At 46.2% G+C, this 22,413-nt stretch overlaps 2 protein-coding genes across 2 annotated transcripts in view; both read right to left on the bottom strand.

Annotated features, from left to right (window-relative positions):
- The window catches only part of LOC8052110 (CD9 antigen), a 73,539-nt gene extending 71,379 nt beyond the window's left edge, over positions 1 to 2,160 (bottom strand). Inside the window, exon 1 of the mRNA XM_029973610.3 lies at positions 1,873 to 2,160. Within this exon, the coding sequence (XP_029829470.1) occupies positions 1,873 to 1,938 (66 nt within the window). The 5' untranslated portion in view covers positions 1,939 to 2,160. The remainder of the gene's footprint in view (positions 1 to 1,872) is intronic.
- Positions 2,161 to 8,188: 6,028 nt separating this feature from the next.
- On the bottom strand, positions 8,189 to 22,370 carry LOC8052113 (peptidyl-prolyl cis-trans isomerase FKBP4). The gene is made up of 7 exons (XM_029973606.3): positions 21,913 to 22,370; positions 18,309 to 18,572; positions 15,902 to 16,149; positions 14,316 to 14,399; positions 10,145 to 10,381; positions 9,175 to 9,363; positions 8,189 to 8,644 (listed from the first exon to the last, which is right to left on the bottom strand). Exons 1-7 carry the CDS (start codon positions 22,166 to 22,168, stop codon positions 8,480 to 8,482), a joined length of 1,443 nt encoding a protein of 480 aa, XP_029829466.2. The 5' UTR covers positions 22,169 to 22,370; the 3' UTR covers positions 8,189 to 8,479.
- Positions 22,371 to 22,413: the final 43 nt, after the last annotated feature.

Below are 22,413 nucleotides of genomic sequence, written 5' to 3'. Positions count from 1 at the left end.
AGATTACCTCACGTACGATTCCTAAAACAACAAGATTTTACGCGTACTTAAGACGCTTTTACACATCGCATCTAAATTTACTCTTTTTCCGGTTCTCGTTTGATTTATGCAGCACACTGCGCTCTGCTAACATAATTTTAGACCTCAGCGAAGGTACGAAGCCAGCACCGATTTTAGAGAAGTACAGACAGGTAAACGTGGGTACGCGCCGACCAGGAACGGATCGAGAACTTCGTTTTGGGGGGGGGGGGGGGATTTGTAAGGTTCTCCCATTCTTTCGTGTGCACCGGGGGGTCCACCCATGTCAAATTTCCCTTCAAGAAGAGGGGGGGGGGGGGGGGGGGGGTCGACTTTGTCTTTTGTCTGGGGGTAGGTGGGGGGGGGGGGGGGGGGGGCCGCCCTTGTCGCCCTTCCCCCCCCCCTGGATCCGCCACTGGCGCCGACAGATCCGGCTGAGCAAAATAACGGCGCTTAGTCAGGTGCCATGACTTCACAGCGATCGTGAGCCATCCCATAAATGACGCAAGATCAATGACTTGAGCAGACAAGAATGTGTCCTTGGCACTCCTTCCGTCACGCCGTCAGAGATAGGCTAGTAAAAAAAAAAAACCGTAAAAAGCAGAGGAATTTTTACTGCCACACGACTGAATGCGCCATGAAGAATATCCAACAAATAACGGATTTCCGAAACGTGGAGTTTGCGTCAAAGAGCCACCACCTCTGCGCATCCGACAGATAACGGAGCTCGGTACTTGGGATCTTGAAAACAACAGAGCTACGCACTTTACAAATGCCAAACTCAGAAAAAAAAAAAGTCTCGCCCCTTACTTTTAGGCATGGCCCATCGGATAATGCGACCGGAAGGCTCTAACGACACCAACAAAGGGCAAGACAGCGTGGTTGCTTGGTTGAAAGCCCTCCCGACCAAAAACAGGTTTGCATCGAACGTCACTTCAACGAGAGAGCGGTCCTTAGCTTTTCTGCCGCTGCAGCGAAAGAAAGCATCCTTCGTGGAATGTTCGTCATGCTTGATCATATAGAAAAAAAAAAAAAAAGAATTTGGAAAAAATAAGTTTGCAGAGCAATCGCCGCTGCGAGGCATATAAACATCGCCGACGAACGTTTTGGGGGCGGTGAACGGAACAAGGCGATCTCGGCGGACTGCTATTTCGGGCATCCATCGTCCGTCGGAGGCCGGAGAAAGTTTAGGGCGAGAGAATCCGCCAGCGAAACGCCCGACCTACCCCCAAAGGAACACAAAAAAAGCTCGCGCCAAATATCGAAGACACTATACCGAAACTATGAACATACATTTGCTACCACGTTAAGTAGTTCACAAAAATTAAGAAGTTTGTAACTACGATGCTACATCAGACGTGTGCGGATGCCCCATTCATGTCACGCAGTTCGAGCGCGCAAACTCTCGTTAATTTTTGTCTCGCTGCCTTCCGACCTCGCAAAAGTGAGATCTGTGCGTCAGATCCGAGATTCTAGCAAGGCTCGGGGTGGTGCGATACAGTCCAGGCTCTCGTTGCGACAAGCGCAGCGCGTGCTGAATCGGAAAGTTTGGTGACAGCGTCGCAATCGACGCACTCCGACAGATCGGAGGCCCGTAACGAACGGGAGCAACAGCACCCTGCGGCTACGGCGACTGTTCACGCTGCGTGAAAGATATGAAGACGAGAGTCAAGAAAGTTCACTCCAAAAAAGAAAGTATGGAAGAGAGGACCCGTGATTATATGACAGCTTTCCAACGCATGTTTGTCGGAAGGACCAACTTGGTGACCCGTGTGACAAACGCCTAAAAAAAAAGAAAGAGGGGGGCGGCGGCAAGATTGACTCGAAAACCGTGGCGGTGGGGGTCAAACTCACCCAAAACAGGAGGTTCAAAATGACGACCGTGTACTTGAGGCAAGCGTAGCATCCTTTGAGTGCCATTTTTGTCGCCTTGTTAGTCCAGGTTGGTCAGATCTTCGACGGTGAAAGTTGTTTCTCGTCGTCGTATTTCCCGTCGAACGAACGTTATATCGTACCCGCTTCGAACCTCGCCAAGTTTCCTGAGCAGCAAGAAAAAGCGTCACTTCTCGCCTCCCGCCCGCCGATCAATAACGGGTTTCGCGCATGCGCAAAGACCTCCGCTGCCTCCGCGAGACGCGCTGTGGCGGTGGCGCTGCGCTGCCAGCTGGATGCTGGATAGATGTTAATAAATATACTCTTGTAATGGGCGGTAGCTTGCGCCACCTGGCCTAGGTCTTAAAAGACAAATATATGATTACTTCTGCCCTTCTAAGCTAATTTTCTCCCCCAACTATCGCCAGGCAGTCTGGCATCTTCACTGGATGACATTTGGAGAATCGGGCAAAAAAACTAAAAGCATCACCCCCGCTTTTTTTTTTCCCAGCGAGGGAGTCGCCAATTTTCCTCTGGTCAAACCTTGTCGGCGTTACCCCAGCACTGGACCCCCTGGGGGACACTTTTGAGACCTGTGTTTGAGACTTTGGGCCGGAGCCACGCAAAAGGAAGTCCCAATTTTCCTCTGACCCGCCTGTCCCCAGCTGTGCTAGTTAGTTGTCCACCATTCAATTTTCCTTAGATAATTTCCTCTAATTTGCTAATCCCCTCTTTGTGATTATATAATCCTTTTCTCTTCCGTCCTTCCATCGTCGCCAGCAAAACCCGGGGCCCCGGCCAAATATGTTACCTTTCTAGGGAGGGCAGGGCGAAGCCTTGTGCCCAATTCAAAACCAAGAGCTCTAGTGTCTCGCTCTCATCATGGCAGGTAGCACATAATGTCTGTTTTGTGAAATTTAGCCCTACACGCCCTCGTCCTCAGAACTCCCGTTCCCGCCTTCAAACAGTGAAGAACTCCCCAGTGACTTGTCAAACACATTTTCCTTTCTTATGTCCAGTTTTTTGTGACCTGCACATTGTTAGAGATGATTTTTCCTGCATCCTTACCTCCCACATTTTTCTGTCTGCCCCTTTTTACTACCTTTTCCACTGAAGTAGTTTGCTCAGGATCATCACCAGTGTGTATATAAAATGTAAGCTTTCGGGTTCGGTTTGACCATCTTGTGTTTAAACTTTTCATGTATAAATACTTGAATACCTTTTGTGCCCACCGCATATCATCCATTTCGGTCAACCTTTGTTCAAATTTGAACTTACTAATTGCCTCCCTGCTCTCAAAAGATGACCAGCCCATGTCCCCCCATACTCCCTCATTTGGTGTCTTTCCATGCTCCCCACTGCCAATCTGCCTCCGCTTCTTTGTCGAATCTCTAATCCTGATTGAACCTCTGATTTCATGCACAGTACCCCATTGCCCAAAGAGATGGTACCATATATCACTCCTTTACAATATACCCCTGATGTGACTTCATATTTATTGTTCCATAATGCCTTGAGCTTTATAATAGATTAATTTCCTTTTCCTTTTCTAATTACATTCTCCTCATGTTGCTCTAGATATTTCCTTCCCTCATGGAGCCACACTCGCAGATATTTGTATTATTGTTGGATCCGAGATTGCCAACTGAGCATTGCGCAGAACGTCGGTGGGACGTTTGAAGGGCACCCATCGCGACAAAAAGTTCCTCTGTGAAGAATGACGCAGCGACTATTTGAGCGTTGATTTCTTTATTGTCACTGCGAAATGGATTTGGAGCGTTTATTTGGCAACTGGACCTGTCCTCTTGCCAACATATGGTGTCTGGAATGCAGTTGTGACTAGAAACACACACAGACACAGACACACACACACACACACACACACACGCACGTATGTGTGTGTGTGAGCTCTGTCGTTCTGTCAGTGACTAGATATCAGCGCCCTGGTTATCACTTAGAATTTTCAGAAACATTTGGTTAAAGAGACCTTGATGTGAATTGGTCTGTGTCATTTTGGAGCAGCTCTTGGTGCAGTCAAAAGTCAATTTTGGAGCAGCAAAAGGAACTTTTGTAGCATGAGCGCACATTCATTTTTATTCATACCAATGCAAACATTATGTCAAGAATAATGGAGGAGGAAATGCCTGTTCAGAGGTGCCTATGAAGACGTGGCGGACGCGGTCAGCCTCGGACATGTCTTTGCCAAAAACGGCAGCAAAGCGAAGGGACGTCTTCAATATAGGAAGTGTATCGGTCTCGCTGGAGGATTCAATACTGGCTGCCAATTAACTTCCATCCTGCTTCAGCTTCGCGGTTGGTTCGTTTGCCGAAGATTTCGGCTACCTAAGTTGGACGCCCCGGACGCCCCTACCACCTCGGTTTCGGAGTCAATCTTGCCGCCCCCCCCCCCCCCCCCTTTTTTTTTTTTTTTTTTTTTTTTTTTAGGCGTTTTTTACAGCAGGTAAAGCGGCATTCAGACGGCGGAGAAATCTCGGGAGATTGCTACCCGGAACGCGAATTACGCGGCAAAAACGTTGTAGGGGTTTGCAACGCGGGCGCTATGACGTCAGCTCCAGCTACTGCCGAGGAAGGGATGGATGCTCGGGCGGTACAAACAATCTCGGTTTTCTGACGGGTCAGTTCGTTTTCAACTATATTTTGTCATTAAACGCTTTGGTGTTGGGTGTAGACCGCTAAATTCGTCTGCGGTGGTGTCGAGTGGAAACGGCTGAAATGTGCTGCAAACGCCGGAATCCCCCCCCGCCGATCTGCGGGTCTCGCTTCTCCGGTGTACATCGGGGCGCGCAGAGAAGTGCACTCAACGGAGCAAGCTCACCCGCCCGACCACGGGCAAAAAGAAATATCGCAGACACTGTCAATGTTCGATACGGAGATCAAATCGAATAGTACGTTATTCGAAGGTATACAAAGTTTTAAAATTTTGCACAGCCTACCGTGACATTATTGAAAGTGATCACTGAATGTTTTGAAATGTTGCGCAAGCCTACCATAACATCATTCGATGTAAACATTGCAAGCTTTTAAAACGTGCCCAAGCCTAAATAGGGTGACCACATTCCTCATAGTCAAATGCGGGACACGCTGACCGGGGGGGTGGGGGTGGGGGGGGGGGGGGGGTTCACAATGGCGGCATCTAAGAAAGATACATTGGAGGAAATGTATTACGACCACGCACACCACTAAACGTGTCTGAAAGCATATTATACACCTGCACACTGTATTGAGGCCATTAAGCTCAAATAACTTTCACGCCCAGTGATGTACATATATATATATATATATATATATATATGTATACATTTTAATTTTAATGACAAGTAAGCTATCAAGTGTGTCTAAGTTTAAAACATCAAAATTGATTGCAACAAAGCTCAATGCATCAAAGGTAAAGAAGAAAGAGTAAACCTTTTTTTCGCTTATTGTTTTCTGTCGATATACTTTTACCAACATACTCTTACTCAATTTTAGAACCTTATGTTTTTATTAAAACTTGGGTTTGGGCTAGTTGGCTCACACTGAATTAAAAGGATAAAAGTGCGAACAAAACGAGGACGGTAATAAGGTGGAGAACTGGGCCAGTTGGTTGACGTTATACATGTCCTGTCGTGTTTGTTCCTCTTCGTAGCCCGTGTTTTCTGAACTGTTTTCCCCATAATGTAAAACGAGGACAATAAAGACACAAAGACGACAGGACAGGCGCTACCTTTTCACTAAAAAATTGTTCACATCAGCCTGTTCGTTTAATTTGAAAATAATTGCAATAATTTATATTTCACATTTTGGGTAGCAATTTTCCCTTGCAGTGCTTTTCCACAAGGGGGAGGGGCACCACAGCACATGCGCGTCGATCTCCCGTAAGAACGACGGCAACGACGGTCGCTTCCCGCAATGCTAGGATAGTAATTAGCGCACCATCGGCATTTACACGATTGCCAGAGGCCTCCACGCTTCCCCGCGCCCCTGTGTTCGGCAGCGCCATGAGATAAATTGTGAATTTTACGACAGCGTGAAATGCGGGACATTTTGAACATTTTTGGATTATCTTGCGGGACGCGGGACACAAGCCCTCAATGCGGGAAAGTCCCGCGAGTCGCGGGACGGGTGGTCACCCTAAGCCTAAAGGAGGGGGGAGGCGCCACGGCTGGAGTTCGCCTAGGGCGCTTGATGGTGTAGGGCCGGCCCCGATCTAACAGAGCTATTAGTTTCATCACTGAGAAAGTGAAATGTTTGGGCATATTGTTGGCACAAATTTCTCCCGTTCTGACGAAATATAGAATCAGCAGGGTAAGCACTTTCTCTCAAATTCCAGAGTAACTTACCATATCACTACTATCGAACAATAAAGTTCCCTCCAGTTTTGTCAAACAATCTCAGGACTGCAATTTTTATACAAATTAAAAACAAAAACAAAAAAAAATCTATTTTTTTTTTTTTTTTTACTTTGATGAAGAAGGAAGTGCAGCGGAGCTGTAGCTTCTGTTCTCGGCGGTAATTTTCCAGGCGAGGGATCTGCTCTTCTTTCACAAGGGAAACTGAAGCACTCGACGCAGTGGAACTTTAGGCGATAGCAGCCTCGCGGCGGTTGCGGAACCATTCGCGCTGCTGCGCACATCGCCGCTCGTTCCGCTCCCGTTCTTCTTCCTCCGAAGAAACATTGCCACCATCTATGAGCGACAGCAGCAACCAGTTGTCTGGTTGCCGAGGCTGAAACGGTTGCGGGGATCTATGAGCGACGGCGGCAAGCAGACAACCGGCAGACACAACTCTGGACAGCTACTGCCATCTACCAGCGGCGGCGGCAACCAGAGCGTTGTGTTGACCACGGGTGTCGACATTTGTTCGGTACCGGACACGATCCAGGGAAAACTAGTCCGTAAACAAACCTCTGTAAAAAAAAAAAAAAAAAAAAAAAAAAAAAGAGGAAGGTGTATGGCAACACCCACAGTACAAGCCAAACATATCTCGGTGTGACAACCATTTGTTCGATAAATTCAAAACTGAGCTTAGTGGACAGTGATTTCAAACTGGCAAACTGATTGCAGTCCCGAATTGGACACAAAACTAGAGAAGACTTTTCCAATACAAGTACAGACATTCCAGCAAGTGCTTCGTCCTTCAGAAACTGTCGAAAAAAAAGGAAAGGGTGTTTTTTTGAACGAACATGCATGGACATGAGTGTGCCTTTATTTTTGTGCATCATTCAGAAGTGTTAACTTACTTTCACAGCATAGAATGCTTTGAACAGAAGTACCTAATCCCAGGATTTGGTCACTTAGCAGGAAATTGGCATAACGCAACCATGTGCATGACACCTCAACACCCCGCTAAATTTAGCGGGGAGATGCCAGGTCGAGAGACGTCTACTCCAATTAAGTGCGGGAAGTAATAAACATTATCCACCCCTCAAAATGAGTTTAATATCCTCTGTACAAATTTGAACAATTCTTCCTTATACTATAGCTTGGATCTTTCCTTTTCTGGTTTTATTTTTGTTAACTATTTTAACATCAGCCAAGTTTTACCTTGTTCTGATGGTTGTGTCCCCATCATCCTCGTTTGGGTTGCTTTTCCTCTTTTCTGTCCCCCAGTTTAGGGGTTCAAAGCTCCCAAAGTCTTCAATGGGTTTTGCCCATTTTCCTGTGGGGACCATCCAGCTTAACCTTGATTTTCTTTCGTGTGCTTTTCAGCTTAGGCCGTAGTCCGAAACAATTGGAAGAAAATAAAAATGTTTTTTTGGTAGACGTCAAAATGAATTTCCCCGTTCAGGAAATGTCATAGATGTGAAAAAAGAATAAAACCAGAAACGAAGAACCCCAACTACAGTCCATTCAATGCATAGAAGGTAGAGGTCATAGCTTAATTTTCTTAATATGCCCTCGCACAAGCATTTCCAACCCAGGCACGCGACCATGACGAATCTTGGCAGTAAGAGCCCACCAAAGAACAGCCAGCATTGGCCACACTGAGCCAGAAGATCGATAAAAAATGTTTTTGATGGGAAGGTGAAAGTGCTTACGGTTCTTTGCAGACGCCATCTACCACCAGAAGAGCCAATACCAAAAGCACTTCCATGACTGCTCATTTGGCTGCCAAGTCAAGGAGAAAAGTAGACTCAAATGTCCAATGTTTTTTTTTGTAAAAGTTAGTACGTTGAATTGAAAATAGGTTCTCCTTATAGGTTCCAGGAATGCACGGGATACATTGACGGCACTCCTTAGCGAGTCAAAAAGTTGTTTCACAATTTCTTGGAAATCCGAGGGCTTACAGAACAAGCATATGACAGTTCACGAGATATTTATTCAAAAACGTAGACAGGCACAGAAAAAAAAAAATATAACAATTTTTTTTTTTTTTTTTGTAATACAACATGGCTTGCACAAAAGGAATGAAATCTGAACTGCCTTAGAGAAACTCTCGCCATTGGCCCTTTACAAAAAAAAAAAAAAAGATGCGAAGGGTTTGAAATAATTTTGCAGTCGTGACTGGGAGAAAAGAGAGCATCACGAAACAAAGAAAAATTTTGGTTGGAACGGTAGAGGGGGGGGGGGGGGTGGGGGGAGGGGGGGATCTAAGCAGACGTTGGGACGGATTCCGGCGGTACTTCGGCTTCGGCTGTTTTTGACTCTTCCGGAGAAGATGGTTCCTGGTTGTTCTCTTCGGATGACTTGTTCCACACGCCCGGCTCCAGGGGTTCCTCGGAGCTCGGTGGCTTGATCACCGCCGGGGACGTTTTCTGCGATTAAGACGTGGCATGATGCAAGTTGAGGGCGCAACAAATTGGCATATAATATAAGTGCGCCGACTGTACACTGTGAAATTGGAAACAATCAACTTCCTATTTTCCCTTGAGGGTCCATATAGACAAAAAGGAAAAATATTTGCAAATTTAACTTCTGAATGTCTCTACATTTACTTCTAAATGTCCGCGGAACACCAAAAATAATTTTCTACGATTGCTCTGCCCCTACATAAAGTGTCGAAGGCACCTTCTCTCCTCTTGTTCGTGAAAAGAGCAAGCAACTCAACGTACAACAATAACTGCTGCCTTCCACTCCTCCAACGCACAAAGAAAAACAGCCTGTAAACAGAGCACAACAGCATCACCGGTCTCTCGACAAAGGATCTAGAACGATGGCGGCTCCCTCAAGCTGTCAATTTGCGAATGAGTGGAGGAATGTTGGCTTCAAGCCTGGCATCGTAGTACGGCCAAGACGGTTCCCAACTTTTGGAGGCAGACCAACGCAGAGCCGAGAAGGTACTCACGGGCGCGTCCTTGGCCGCCATGCGCTCGAACATGTTCTTGTACATCTGACGCTCCCTCTGGAGCTGCTCTTTCTGCTTGGCCGCACACACGGTCAGCTGGTTCTTGGCCGCCTTGTTGTTCGCGTCAATCTGCAGGACCTGCTCGAAGTCACTCCGTGCCTCGTCAAAGTCCTTGTTGGTCATGTGGGCCTGCGGAGGGAAGGACGAATGATCGTTTTAAATTCCTCAGTTTCCACCCATTTCAGTGTACGTTCTTCACTGTAAAGGCCTGTTCAGCACTAATTCAGCAATGTGATGCATGTGTGAACGAGCCCTAAATTCCATAAAGGAGTTTTGTCAATCCCTAGATAACCGACACTAATATATACCCTCAATGCTGATGTCTCAGAAACAAGGTAATAAAGGCCAATGAAAAAAAAAAAAAAAAAAGTTATTCATATTTTAATACAGTACAACACAAATTAATTTGAGGAGACGGCAAAAGCTCTCTTACCGGTTCTTGTCAAAAAGAGTGCATAATTTTCATCTCTGAAATACTAAAAAACCTTTGGCATAGTTGTATGCAGGCAGATTGGAAGTGTTGCAGGTCTACCTAACATACGGTGCCAATGCGTTTGAAGTTCCCCAATAAAATTTGTACTTCACAATTCTGACGAGTACTGACAACCGCCGTTGCGCGATTGTGCAAGACACGCGTCTCAAGCGAGGGCCGCATGGGGCACGGGCATGGGACTCGTTCATTGGAGCACTTCATGCTACTTGTAAAATGAACACAAACACGTCGAGGGATATGGAGTGTTTTCTCTTGTTGCAAGCGGTCAGAAGCCTTCACAACGCAGCCAATCACAAACTTGCGAAACAGCCCTAGATAAAACGAGCCCACAGCATCTCTAGTTTCCCCAAGACCCATCTCTAGTTTCCTTGAGACCTCCGCGGGGACCTCGCCCGGACCAAATTGACGCTTCCTCACCTGTCCCCTGCGGAAGAGGGCCTTCTCGCTGCGGGGGTCCAACTCGAGCGCCTTGTTGCACGCCTTGATGACCTCCATGGTGTCCTTGAGCCGCAGGTGGCACAGGGAGACGTTGAGGTAGTTGGCTAGCATCACTGCGTCCCTCCTGGCCTTCTTCTCCCCCTCCAGGGTGTCCTCGTGCTCCAGCAGGTCCACCGCACGCTTGTACTTGTCCAGGGCCAACTGGTACTTCTCCGCCTAAAAGCCGCGGCCAAATTCCGCGAGTCAGCCAGCGAGCCGACGGCATCCGCAGCACAGAAGCGAGTTTTTGTATCGTCCTTATAGGACACAAACTCAATCTATGTGCCCTAGCAAAAGATTATAATCAGGCGTTCCCTTTTTCAAATAAAACCGTGACAAAACCTTGCAACACCCACTTTTTCTGATACACAAGGCCCCCCCCCCCCCCCCCCCCCCCTCTCTCTAAAACATTTATGAGCTATTTTTCATTAAAAAAATAAAAGATGCGTCACAAAACAAATGCTCATCCTCCGCTCAAGAGTAGCAGCGCCAGCGATCTGAACCAAACACCAAAGTTTCAGAACTAACCGCCATCTTATTTAAAAGTTGTAAGTAGGGTTCCGTGTTTTCAGACTACACCCCAGTAAATTTTCCGTCAATCTGGATTAATAAAAAAAAAAAAAATGAAAAAAAAAAAAAAAGACTGTGTGTTACTAATGTACTTTATAAGAGCACAAGGTCAGTGGTCTTGAGGAGATGCCACTTCAGTTTCTTTTAAAATCTGGAGGTACTGACAAAAGGGGTTTGCCTTTTAGCTAGTCAAGGTTCCTTCAGGACAACGGGTCATTGTACCCAAACTTTATTTATTTATTTTGTTTCTTATTTTTTAAAAATTGGGAACACCGTAAAACAAACTCCAAATTTCGCAGAAATGGGAATTTAACAAAAATAAACTCCGTTACAGCCCAAATTTTCAGCAAAAGTTAAAGTCCGTAAAACGTCCTCCAAATTTTAAGAAAATCACTCACAACTTTTGAACAAGATAAGGGTTTGTTCCGAAACTTTGGCACCTCGCTCGAACCACTAGTGCTACGTTTGAATGAAGACACGGCGTTCAGCGATATTGCTGCGTGCACGGAGAGGAAATGCATCTCCATACTTCTAGAAGCTTCGTGTCTACTCTTACCCCGAGTGTGACAGATAAGGAGGCTCCTTATCTAGTACCCTCGGTATCTTGAACATTGAACCTAGAATGTTCCCGTCTCAAATACTCAAGAAATGGACTCGGCAAGGTCACGCTGGCCTCATCTATTACGCTCTGGGTAAAAGTAAATATGAATCTTCTAGAACAGCGGTTCTCAAATGGGGTCCTCGAAGGCACCCTAGGGGTTTGCGAAGCCCTGCCTCATCAGTCAAGCCCGGCAATAAAGGTTGTTTTTTTAGATTGAGAAAAAACATTTTAAATTTCAATTGAGTTTTCTCGTGTGTGTCTATGGAAAACTTTCAGCCTTTCCAATCTGGTGAAGAAGGAAGACCAGCGAAGCTGTACTATGATGGAACGACCTCAAGTACGCCGCCCAGAGGACGACTTCTAGGATGACCTGGAGGACAACGCCTAGGACGACCTCTAGGACGACGTCTAGGATGACCTCAGCGATGATTTCTGGGATGACCTCGAGGATGACGCCTAAAGAAATTTAGCACTTCCACTGTGGTGAAAACCAGAGTGGAAAGGCTGGAAAGGTTGCCGCAGTCTATGAACCCAGCCCTTAACAGCTCCGCTGTAAAAGTCTAGCCTTTAGTTACACTACAGAACTTGAAAGTATAAAACGGAGAGGACGAGGACGGAAACTTTGAAAGATGTCCTGTTCCCGTCCTCGTCCTCTCTGTTTTATACTTTCCAGTTTTGTATCTATTAACCAACACGCTCATTTTCAATTGTAGTTATACTAATTTAGTAAATCATTATGATAATGAACCTACACTCTTTCCTTTCCCTCACCACAAACGGGGACCCCCATCATCTTCGGCAATTCACAAGGGGTCCGCAAAACAACAATGGTTGAGAACCAGTGTTCTATAAGTAAGAAGAAGGGTTTCCTTTTGGCTATGCAAGCGGCAATGTGCCGTTTATTTCTGCAATTAAGGAAAACAACATTCTTTTGGGGGTGTAGGTGGGGGGGGCACATAGTAAATTAAGAGAAGAGTAGTACCGGGCTCACACGAATGTAAGTCGACCCATATTTCAAGGTTTGAAAAAAATGGGTCGACTTATAACTGAACTAAAGCATTCCACCATTGACAAAAACGAAACAATCGCGATAACGAAACAACACGGCGGTGTACAGTGCACCGCGTGCCTGACTCCCGGGGGTGGTGGCACTTGATGCAAGAGCCACTCCGGAATGGCCGCTGGAACAGCCTCACCGCCTCACTCCCCACTGTTTCTTTTTGCACGATTCACGGTTGAACGTTGGTTGATCAAGTGCCGAGATCATGCTGGAGTGAAAACTACATATCTCTGCAATGACACACGTGATCTATGCAGGTTAGGTGTTTAGCGCTTGTTCATGCCATTCTTCATTCACAAGCAACGAACAACAGCGCTGCTGGATGCAAGTTCAACCTGTCGGAGTGGGTGGTGCACCAGTGGTGTTTGCAAAGGCGCAGAACCTTAAGCTGTGACGGAAAACGAAGAGCAGGATGCCTTCTCGAGTTAGAGGTGAGGCTTGCAACGTACGCCACAGAAGTGCGCGATCGGTTGCTACCCGTGACGTGCGACGGGATCACCGAGCAAGGCCGGAAGATGCGGTTGATGCTGTCATTTGCGAAGTGCGAGATATTGTTGGACGACGCCGACACAGTGCTGAGAACGTAGCAGTGATGACGACGAGAACGACAGCACCAGTGCAGACAAATCGTATTCTCTAGTCGCAGCAAGGAGCAGCTTCAGTTGTCACACCCCCAGCGTGAGCTTCTTTGCTTCGATAATGCTCGTGCATCACGCGTGCCTCATGCGTGCATGCACAGCCAAACCACACCAGAAGGCATCGTGCGCACGCTGGAGGCCGGGCTCTTGAAAGAGACGACCTGTCGCTCCCCCGTGTTTGCCTTAATATGCGCTCCTGAAGTTGTTTTTTTTTTTTTTTTTTGTGCAATTGGGGGGGGGGGGGGGTTGTCTTAAAATCGTGTAAATATGGTAGTTCTAGCTACGGTTGCACTTTTAAAAGGAAAAAGGACAATCTTAAAACCCACTTCAGTGTCCCTTTGAGTAGTGGGCGAATGACATTTTAATTTTATTTTATGAATATTTGGGCTTTACTCTTCCCAGCATGCTTTCTAGTATCTTTAAGTTCAGAATAGCTACTGAGAAAACAGCAAATGAAGGCAATGCCAAAATCGACATTCAAATTCTTTCGTGCTTTCCGGACGTCTGACATCACTTACAAGCATGAGCAGGCTGTCTAGAAAAAGAGAATCTAGCAAAATATTTGTGTGCTGCTGAACAAGGGAGGGGTTCAACGGCGTTCGTTTTACGCCCTCAAATGTCTTGTAATCACTTAAGAACAAGTTCTATTGCCCAAATGGTGATCCTGTGCCTGCTGCCCGACGAACAACAGAGAGCATTCGACAACATGAAGTCAAGGCTTCAAACTCGTTCCATCCTTGGCGGTCATCTCAACCAACGCGCTGGACATGAAATTTGCACGGACTCAAGTCATAAAGGACTTGGAGCTGTACTACTGGCTCAAAGGCAAGAAAAAGCACAAATTCAGGGATTGCCTGTGCATGCATGGCAATGGTAGATGTAGATCCATGCTCCAAATGGGGCGGGGGAAAGAGAGATTGGTGGGTGGCCATGCTAGTGTGCAGCTTTCAGTGGATGGAATCAAAGCTCGCACCGCAGAACGACCCTGATCCTGTCAATATGACAGTTTGGAAATCGACAGTCACTGTACTAGCGTAATGTCTTTAACTAAATCGTCAAGCACGGTAGAAACCATGGGATAGCAGTTGTACCGTACTGGCTATATCGCTGCTCTTATATTGTCAAGTCCTCGCTGCATAAACATACAATTTCTTTCGCTTTGGGAGGCTCGCTCTATGCCGTGTTTACCAACACAAGTGAAAGACACTGAGCAATGACTACAGCCGCCGTGATCGGACTCGCCTTGAGGAATAGCGTGCCCTTGTTCTTGGCAAGGTCCGCCTGCTCAATCTTCTCGTCTGTGTCCATCTCCCAGGATTCTTTGGCCTGGAGAAAGAGGAAGGGCCTATAAGTACTACTACTTGCAACTGCCAATAAAGCCAAGCAACTGAAACAAACATACAACAGTACCTCTTTACAGTAAACAATGATATAGCAAAGATATGATTTCCCGCCAAATTTAGCGGAGAAATTCCCCCACTAAATTTAGCAGAAAAAATTCCCTGCTAAATTTAGTGGAAAAAATTCCCCGCTAAATTTAGAGGAAAAAATTCCCGCTAAGTCTAGTGGAAAGAATTCCCTGCTAAATCTATCATAAAAAATTCCGCACTAAATTTAGCGGAAACATTTTTTAGCTGAAAAAATTCCTGGTTAAACTTAGCGGAAAATTTAGAGAAAATTTCCTGCTTAATGGGAGGGAAGAGGAAGAGGGGGAGGAGGGGCATATCCTCCCCCCTCTCCCCCTCAAGAGCTGCGCTCTAATTCGGCATAACAGAGAATTGTAAGAGTCTTTCATGTTTTTTTACTGCCAGTTGTACTATTTTGTATTTGAATTTGGTTGTATTTTGTATATTTGTATGTAAAAGCAACCTCGACTGGGAGTACGGAAACCAGGAAGGACATCTAACCTCTGCCATCTTGGGGCATAGAATTTTGGACACGCTCTGAGTTAGGAATGCCAGGCATGCAGCGACCCATCATTGTAATAAGGGTGTTTCTTGTTAAAGTTAAATGTCTTTGGTGCTGTACATGGAATCAACAGCTCAAGCTTGCTTATCTGCTACAATCTCTGAAAATTATATTATCTTAAATTCATTCCACTTGTGAGTGAAGTTTTAATACTTTGAGTACTATATCCCGAAAGTGACCACCGCCAAAATTCAGTCTTGCAACGGGCGCCAATTAGGAGAAGCACTGCGACCATGTGCGCTCAAATTTTAGATTTCATTTTGTTTGAGAAGCCATCATTGTGTTTAAAACTAAATGAAAAAAAAAAAGCTTATATGTAAGCTCTGTTTTTAGAGATCAATCAACGACGACCGGTGCTTGGATACAGTCACCAATTACAGGTAACACAATGCCAGAGTACAGGAAATCGTGTTTATAAAACAACTAACCGTAAACTTGAACTAGCGCACACAGGGTGGAGTGGTCCAAAAGCGAAAGCCTCCATCCCGTGGCACCACAAAGTCTGTCTGCTTGTTCGAGTGGGTGACAGGCTCTGCCCGTCGGCCAAACTCTCTCCGTATAGGGAGTATTCACAGGAGGCCATAGCTGTATGCGCGACTGATGAGCGCATGTTGACAGCAAGCTTTCAGTCCTTTTGCAATGTGCATTCCACACCATCAAGGTTGCCGGTCTTAGCAGCCTACTAGTGCGAGCTCATTCTGAGCATGTGCTCTAAACATTGCCCTCAAATATGACGTCCAGTGAGTACCCCCTATAAAAGTCTCTGCCCATACCCACCGACACCCAACCGTCGATCTCGAGCAGCGACGCCGGTTCGCGCGGCTCGAGACACCGGCAAACCCGGGTTCCGTCGAACTCACGTTTTCAAAGCTCTTGAGAGTCACTTCGTACTCGACGTTTGCGTTGGGGGGCACACCCAACTGGCTGCTGCCTTCCGCGCCGAAGGCAAAGCTTGGTGCGATGCGGAGCAGGGACTTCTCGCCTTTCTTGAACTTCTGCAGCCCGGTCTCCACGCCCCGCACAACGCCGTGCTCGGAGCCCTCACCAATGACGAAGCTCAGCTCACGGTCCTCGAAGACTCGCCCCTCGTGCCTTCCCAGGAGGTGCACTGCATGGGATCGCCCGACAGTGAGGGGCGTCGTCATCACGCTCAATTGCACCGAATTCCATGAGTCACTGCTGCGCCTCCAGCGACTAACTTCGGAGCTACACCCGCGGAGAAGGCGACAACAATGACGCGACACACCACTCACGTAGCCCGATGCCACATCGGCTTTCGGCTGGAGCTTGTAGCCACTGCGGCCAGTGTAAGAAATGCTATATATACTTCATTAAAGCATGCTACAGTTTTTCTGCGTGGAATCAAAATCTGTGTTTGACATAAAGAAAAAACACCTGGTACTCGAAGGGTTAGGGGCACTAAAGTTGTTTCTGAGATTGCCTATGGTCATAACTCAAACTACAAGCTTTAAAAATTAAAAACGAAACAAAAAAGAAACTTAACATTAGATTGGTATGCATCCAATTTCCTCATTTAAAACGAAATCAATGATCGCAACCATTTTTCTCCGATTCAGTACAGAAACAAGAGGGTGCCATCAGACTTGCTACACTATCCAGAGCCCACTTTTGGCCATGCAAACAACACCCCATGAACATTAACCCCTTCAAAGTGGTGCATTCTGTAGGTTCCTGTACGTATGTGCAGTTCGCATGCGCATTTCGTTCCTGCTCAAAGCGGTAGGATTGTGCTGCTTAGACTGATTCGAAAGCATGATTTCTGCCCACAAAGACACGACACTGTGCTATAAAGAGGTATATTACAAATAGCATTTGAGCAGCAGCAGGAACGCAAGTGCTCCGAAAACTCTCGACATATGAATGGTGACTGAGAGTGGCCAGCCTCATCGCCCGCGTGTAGTTTGAAAACGCCGCCACTAGATGGCACAAAATTTGCAGAAGGGTCTATTACAGACCGTACCTCAGCAAATTCATTCATGAACTCGCTCATTCACCTTCATTCACGTTCACGGCGTGAATCTGAATGGCTCTGAATGAATTCTTGAAATTGAAAAAAAAATCATGATGTGATGGTGAATGACTGTGAATTTGAATGAATTCGTGAATTTGAATGAATTTGTGATGTGATGGTGAATGACTTCGTGAATTATAATGAATTTGTGATGTGATTGTGAATGACTTCGTGAATTCGAATAAACTCATGATGTGTTGTGATTGACTTCGTGAAGTGAAGAATTCATTGTGATGTGAATGACTCAATGTATTCGTGACGTGATGGTAAATGGCTCGTGAACTTGATAAGTTTGTGATGGGAAGTAATACCATGAACTTAATTCTCGACGTGATAGTGAGCACGGTTATGAATTCAGAATGGGCAGAAAACATGTTATGCAGGTGCTTGCTTGCTTGCTGGTTGTTTTCATACTTCACCACAAATGACAGGAACCCATTTGACTTTAGCGGTTTGGCCATTAGCTTCGCTGCATAGCCGTGTGCGCCTCAGCGCAGTGTTGAGTCAGGTCCTGGTTTCAGGTGATTGACACAAAAAGGCGCTACAGTCCTATTCCGCAAGAACAGCGAACTCGTGAAGGGCTACCAGCCATGAAGTCGAATTTAGTCAGCATGAACCTGAATGACTTCATGAATTACGCGGATGTCATGATGTGATGGTGAATTCGTGTTGACCGTGATGGTGAATTCGGATGAATTCAGGATGTGATGGTGAATTCAAATGAGTTCATGATGTGATGGTGAATTCGGATGACTTCGTGAAGTGATGGTGAATTCAGATGAATTTGTGAAGTGATAGTGAATTCGGATGAATTCATGATGTGATGTGAATACCGACGAATACACGATGGTGAATTCTGATGAATTCGTGGTCATGGTGAATGACTTTGTGAATTGGTGATGTGATGGTGAATGACTCCGTGAACTCGGAGGCGGCGGTGATGTGATGGCCCTGATGGGGATGAATTCTTGGCGCGGTTGAATGCCGTGATGTGAAGAGGATGAATTCTCGGCGGAGTTTGAAAGCTGCGATGTGAAGGGGATGAAGTTTTGGCGCGGTTGAACACCGGGATGTGAAGGGCCGTGACTTTGGGAGGTCGGAGTACCTTGTGCTGTGAGTGCGAATGAATTTGGAGACATGATTTTGTTTGTGATGTGATGGTGAATAAAGGGGCTCTAAAGTGCCGACCTATGTTACAGACACATGCGCGGTTGCGAAACGGCGCAGCCCCGCACCTTTGACCTCGGCGTGCGTCTTGGGGGTGGTGTACAGCTCTCCCGCTGTGATGATCTTGCGCTGAATGCTGCCGTCGCTGTCCGGGCTGATGTCCTCCAGCTTCCAGTCGAACAGCTCCACCTCGAATATCAGTGTCGCGTCAGCAGGGATCTTGGGAGGGCTACCCCGCTTGCCGTAGGCGTACTCGGAGCTGCACGTCAGGATGGCCACCTCTCCTTTCTTCATCGTTGCCACGCCAATGTCCCATGCTTTGATTACATTTCCTGGAACAAAGAGCAAAAGCAATGAAGCTAATGTTCGGCTTTCGTTGCTATCAGAACATCCAGACATGCTGGTTACTAGTCATGAGTGCACAAAGGACAATCACACATGCATCTAAGCACTGAGACAATGTAAAGTTAGCACTGCATCAGCAATAAGCTAGCACTGCATTGTGTGTGTAAGCAAACACTGGCAGCAATTTTTACCTTTAATGTCCTATGCAGTATTTCAAGGGGTGGTGCAACAATATTGAAATGGAATGTTTTTCTCTTTACACAAGCTTACTGGCACTAGTGGGACTTAAAGGGGCACTGAAGTTGATTTCGAGATCGGCCTTTTGTGGTGACAACTCAACCTGGACGCTCTAAGCATCCCAACAAACCCGAAACCACAACCATGTGTAGCTTATTTCCTCGTTAAAAGAGTGTTAAAAAATCACGTCATCTCCTAAGTGAAGTGGTCAACAAAGGGCGCTTGTCGGCGAGTTGCAAGCGATGGCATAGCTCGCGGAGGAAAAGAGGAGTCTTATCCGAATGTGCATGTATAAGACTCTCTTCAAAACGAGTTATAGTCAAATCATTCGGAATCTGCGCTTATTGTAGGGCTTTCATTGGTCCACAGAATGTAGTCTGAGGGAAAAAAAGAGTCCACATATTTTTCTATTCCCCAGAGATGAAAAGGCGGTTTTGTAATATAGTACTTGGTATATGTGGGCACTAACACAATTTAAACAATATAAGATCAAACACGACCTTTTTGAAAAATGACTTCAGTGCCCCTTTAAGGGCACTCGCTTGCAACGCTACTGGCCAAGAAACTTCTTTGTTGCGGTGAATTTCAAGGACAAAAGTGAGCATTTTTATTCAATCTCTCCTTTTCAAAACTTGATGACGTAGCTGGACGGTTGCAGTACCGCCCAGTGACAATATTTGAATGTGGATCATAGATTGGACCCGAGCATTGTGTGGGCACTTGATTTGGGTAGGTGATAATCAATAGCTCTAGAAGCATTCGGGTTGTGGCCCATGTCCAATCGCTGCAATGATGACAATAGCCAAACTATAACAATGTCTGACACCGAGCACGTTTCCTGTGACTTGCTGACCCCAGCACGTGGCTGTGATCAACATAGGTGGCACATAATCGGCTCCAGATCACATGGCCATGCTGATTGTTTTTCTTTAATTTTGTGTGCGACCTTGCGTGTGGTGAAAAACAAACGGGTATTTCACAAACCATTAACGTCGGGGATCTGTTCCAAGCCATATTTGTGCGAAGTACAAAAACTGTTGCATCTTCCCTTTAAGAAGCAATAATTTAAATTTGTATACAAGACATTAAGCAGTCGCTTCAAAGAGTGAAGAACCTGTATTTTTATCAACTTCCCCTCTAAATTTAGCAGGGAAACTAAGTTTACCCCAGCATCAAAAATAATCCTGGGAACGTAGGTACATGCGCTGCATGCACTCGCATTCCCTGTACAAGAAAATCAAAGTAAATAAAAAAAAAAAAATTGTTTGTGAAACACGCGTGCGAAGTGCCATTTGTTTTACACTTCTGCTTTCGAACAGTTACAGCTGCAGATGACAACAGGCGCAGCGTATGTACCTACGTTCAAGTGCCGTCCGACGGCACTGGAACGTAGGTCGTGCCTTCAAGTTCCCTTTCCGAAAATGTTAAGCAAAATTCACGCTTATTTTGACGTGTTCCATCAACAGTGCGCCGACAGTTTGTTTTAACATAAAGCCCGAGTGAGACAAACACTGCAGAAGCGAGCAGCATGTTTTCTTATGTATGTTTCTGTCTGCGTTGTGCAGACAAACAATCTCTTCAAGTTTGACGAAGTTGCACTCTCTCGAAGGTTGCGATTGTGATTTTAAATAAATGTGAGTTCTTCTCGAGTGATGGTAGCAACGTTCCCAAGCAGCAACAATGTTCCACCCCCCCCCCCCCCCCCCCCCCAAAAAAAAGAAGAAACTGAATGTTTGTGAGACCTGTTACTATTTGTTATGAAGAAAGTTTTATGGAATCTGAGCAGTCATAACTAGCAAATGTAATACAAAACAAAAAGTACAGCTAAAGTGCATGGTCATAATAATTTTGATGATAATGCAATTAAATGCAAAGGTGCAAGCGAGCTGGACAAGAATGACGAAAAAAAACCCTGGAGAAGTGAGGGACAAAGGACAAATCTCCAAACACAGCTAGGTGACTGGCGCACAAATGAAAAAATCTGCCTGGTCCTGGTATCAAATTAGGGACACCTCCATTTCCAGGGGAGCGCTCCATGGAGAGGTCCTGCCTTGTTACCAGGACCAGACGGATTTTTTCGGTTGCGCACCAGTCACCTAGCTGTGCTTGGAGATAGGTGTATGTTCCCCTTTTCCAGGGATTCACTTCGTCATTGTTGTCCAGCTGGCTTGCACCTTTGCATTTAATTGCATTATCATCATAACCTTAAAAAATCAAGCCGTTAACCCTCGTTGGTGTTGGCAGCTAATAAAACCCGTTTGCTCTACTAACATCTATTAGCTCGGTTAATAGAGCGCTCCACTGGAAATGGAGAGGTCCCAGGTTCGGTACCAGGACCAGGCGGAATTTTTCAGTCGCGCACCAGACAACTAGTTGTGTTCGTCCTTTGTTCCCCTTTTCCAGGGATTATTTTAGACATACTAATATCGGCCACAAAGTGCCAAAAGCAAGACATCCTTTGCTAAAGGACGGCCTTTGTTCGGTAGAGGCATCGTAGTACGGCAATGAATGCTGGCGCAAAGTGCCGTAGGTCGGCACCTTAGACACTGCGATAAAGGCTAATGTTTAGTCAAGGAAAAAGAAAAAATGACAGCTGGAGTCACAGGTTCAACATGAAGCGAACGTGTACACGTGAAAGACGAAATACTAGCAGTGCCATTATTGCGCAACTACAGATTCACGCTCCGTCCCGCCGAAAGCATATCATGTGAACAACGTGCCGACTGAATCGTAGAACCTTCGCGAACAATGCCGCGCCGCATTCTAAATAATCGGTTCCAAAAATATCACGTTTAAAACATTTTTTTTTTTAATCGCTTGACTAAAGATTTGAAGAATGGTTGAACCTTCCGATCAGAAAACGCAAGCTCGAAACGATTTCAAGCGTTCAACAAGCATGGTTGAAATCAATGTTCAACGCTCGAAACGATTTCAATTTGATTAATTTTCGTTCAAATCCGGTGCCCCCAAAAGAGCGTTTTTAGCACGCCGTCCTTCCACGGCCGTGACCGTGATCACAACAACGGTGCGCGACGGATTGTCGCGAAAACGTTGAGGTAGCCGCACAAAGCAGCCCACAAACACGCTTACCTTTGCCGAGGACAAACTCGAATTTCTCGCCCCTTGTGCGGCTGGAATCAAATACGGTGCCGTCGAGTAGCTTCCCGGTGTAGTGAACATAGACGGTGTTTGACTCCTGTGGAGTATCTTCGCCGACTCCCGGCTTGATGATCTCTTTGAGCACGCCGCCGTCCTGCTTGGGCGAAATATCAACGGCGTTCGGATTTGCGGCGGGGGTCTGGTCACCCGTGGGGGCTGTTGGTTTCTGCTCGTCGCCCTCCGTCATCCTGGAAAAAAGCTCGACGTTTCTCTCTTCAAACGCGAAACAAGAGAAGCACGACGCGCAAGAACGATCAGTGAATGGCGATCGAAGAGCACCACAAAATCCGGCGTGCCGGCGTGTTCAGCGTCGATTCTAGAATTTTCCCACGAGAAGCGCCAGCAGATGGCAGCAGGCTCGCACAGGGCTAAGGTGCGTTCAATTACTCGTCACTTGCAGCCAACGGCTCGAGAAATCGTGACGTCACAATT

This window comes from Ixodes scapularis, unplaced genomic scaffold (genome assembly GCF_016920785.2).
Source record: "Ixodes scapularis isolate PalLabHiFi unplaced genomic scaffold, ASM1692078v2 PGA_scaffold7__128_contigs__length_106722199, whole genome shotgun sequence".
Taxonomy (NCBI): Eukaryota; Metazoa; Arthropoda; class Arachnida; order Ixodida; family Ixodidae; genus Ixodes; species Ixodes scapularis.
Note: the sequence above shows the minus strand (reverse complement) of the source record. Positions and strands in the feature narration are given on the sequence as shown.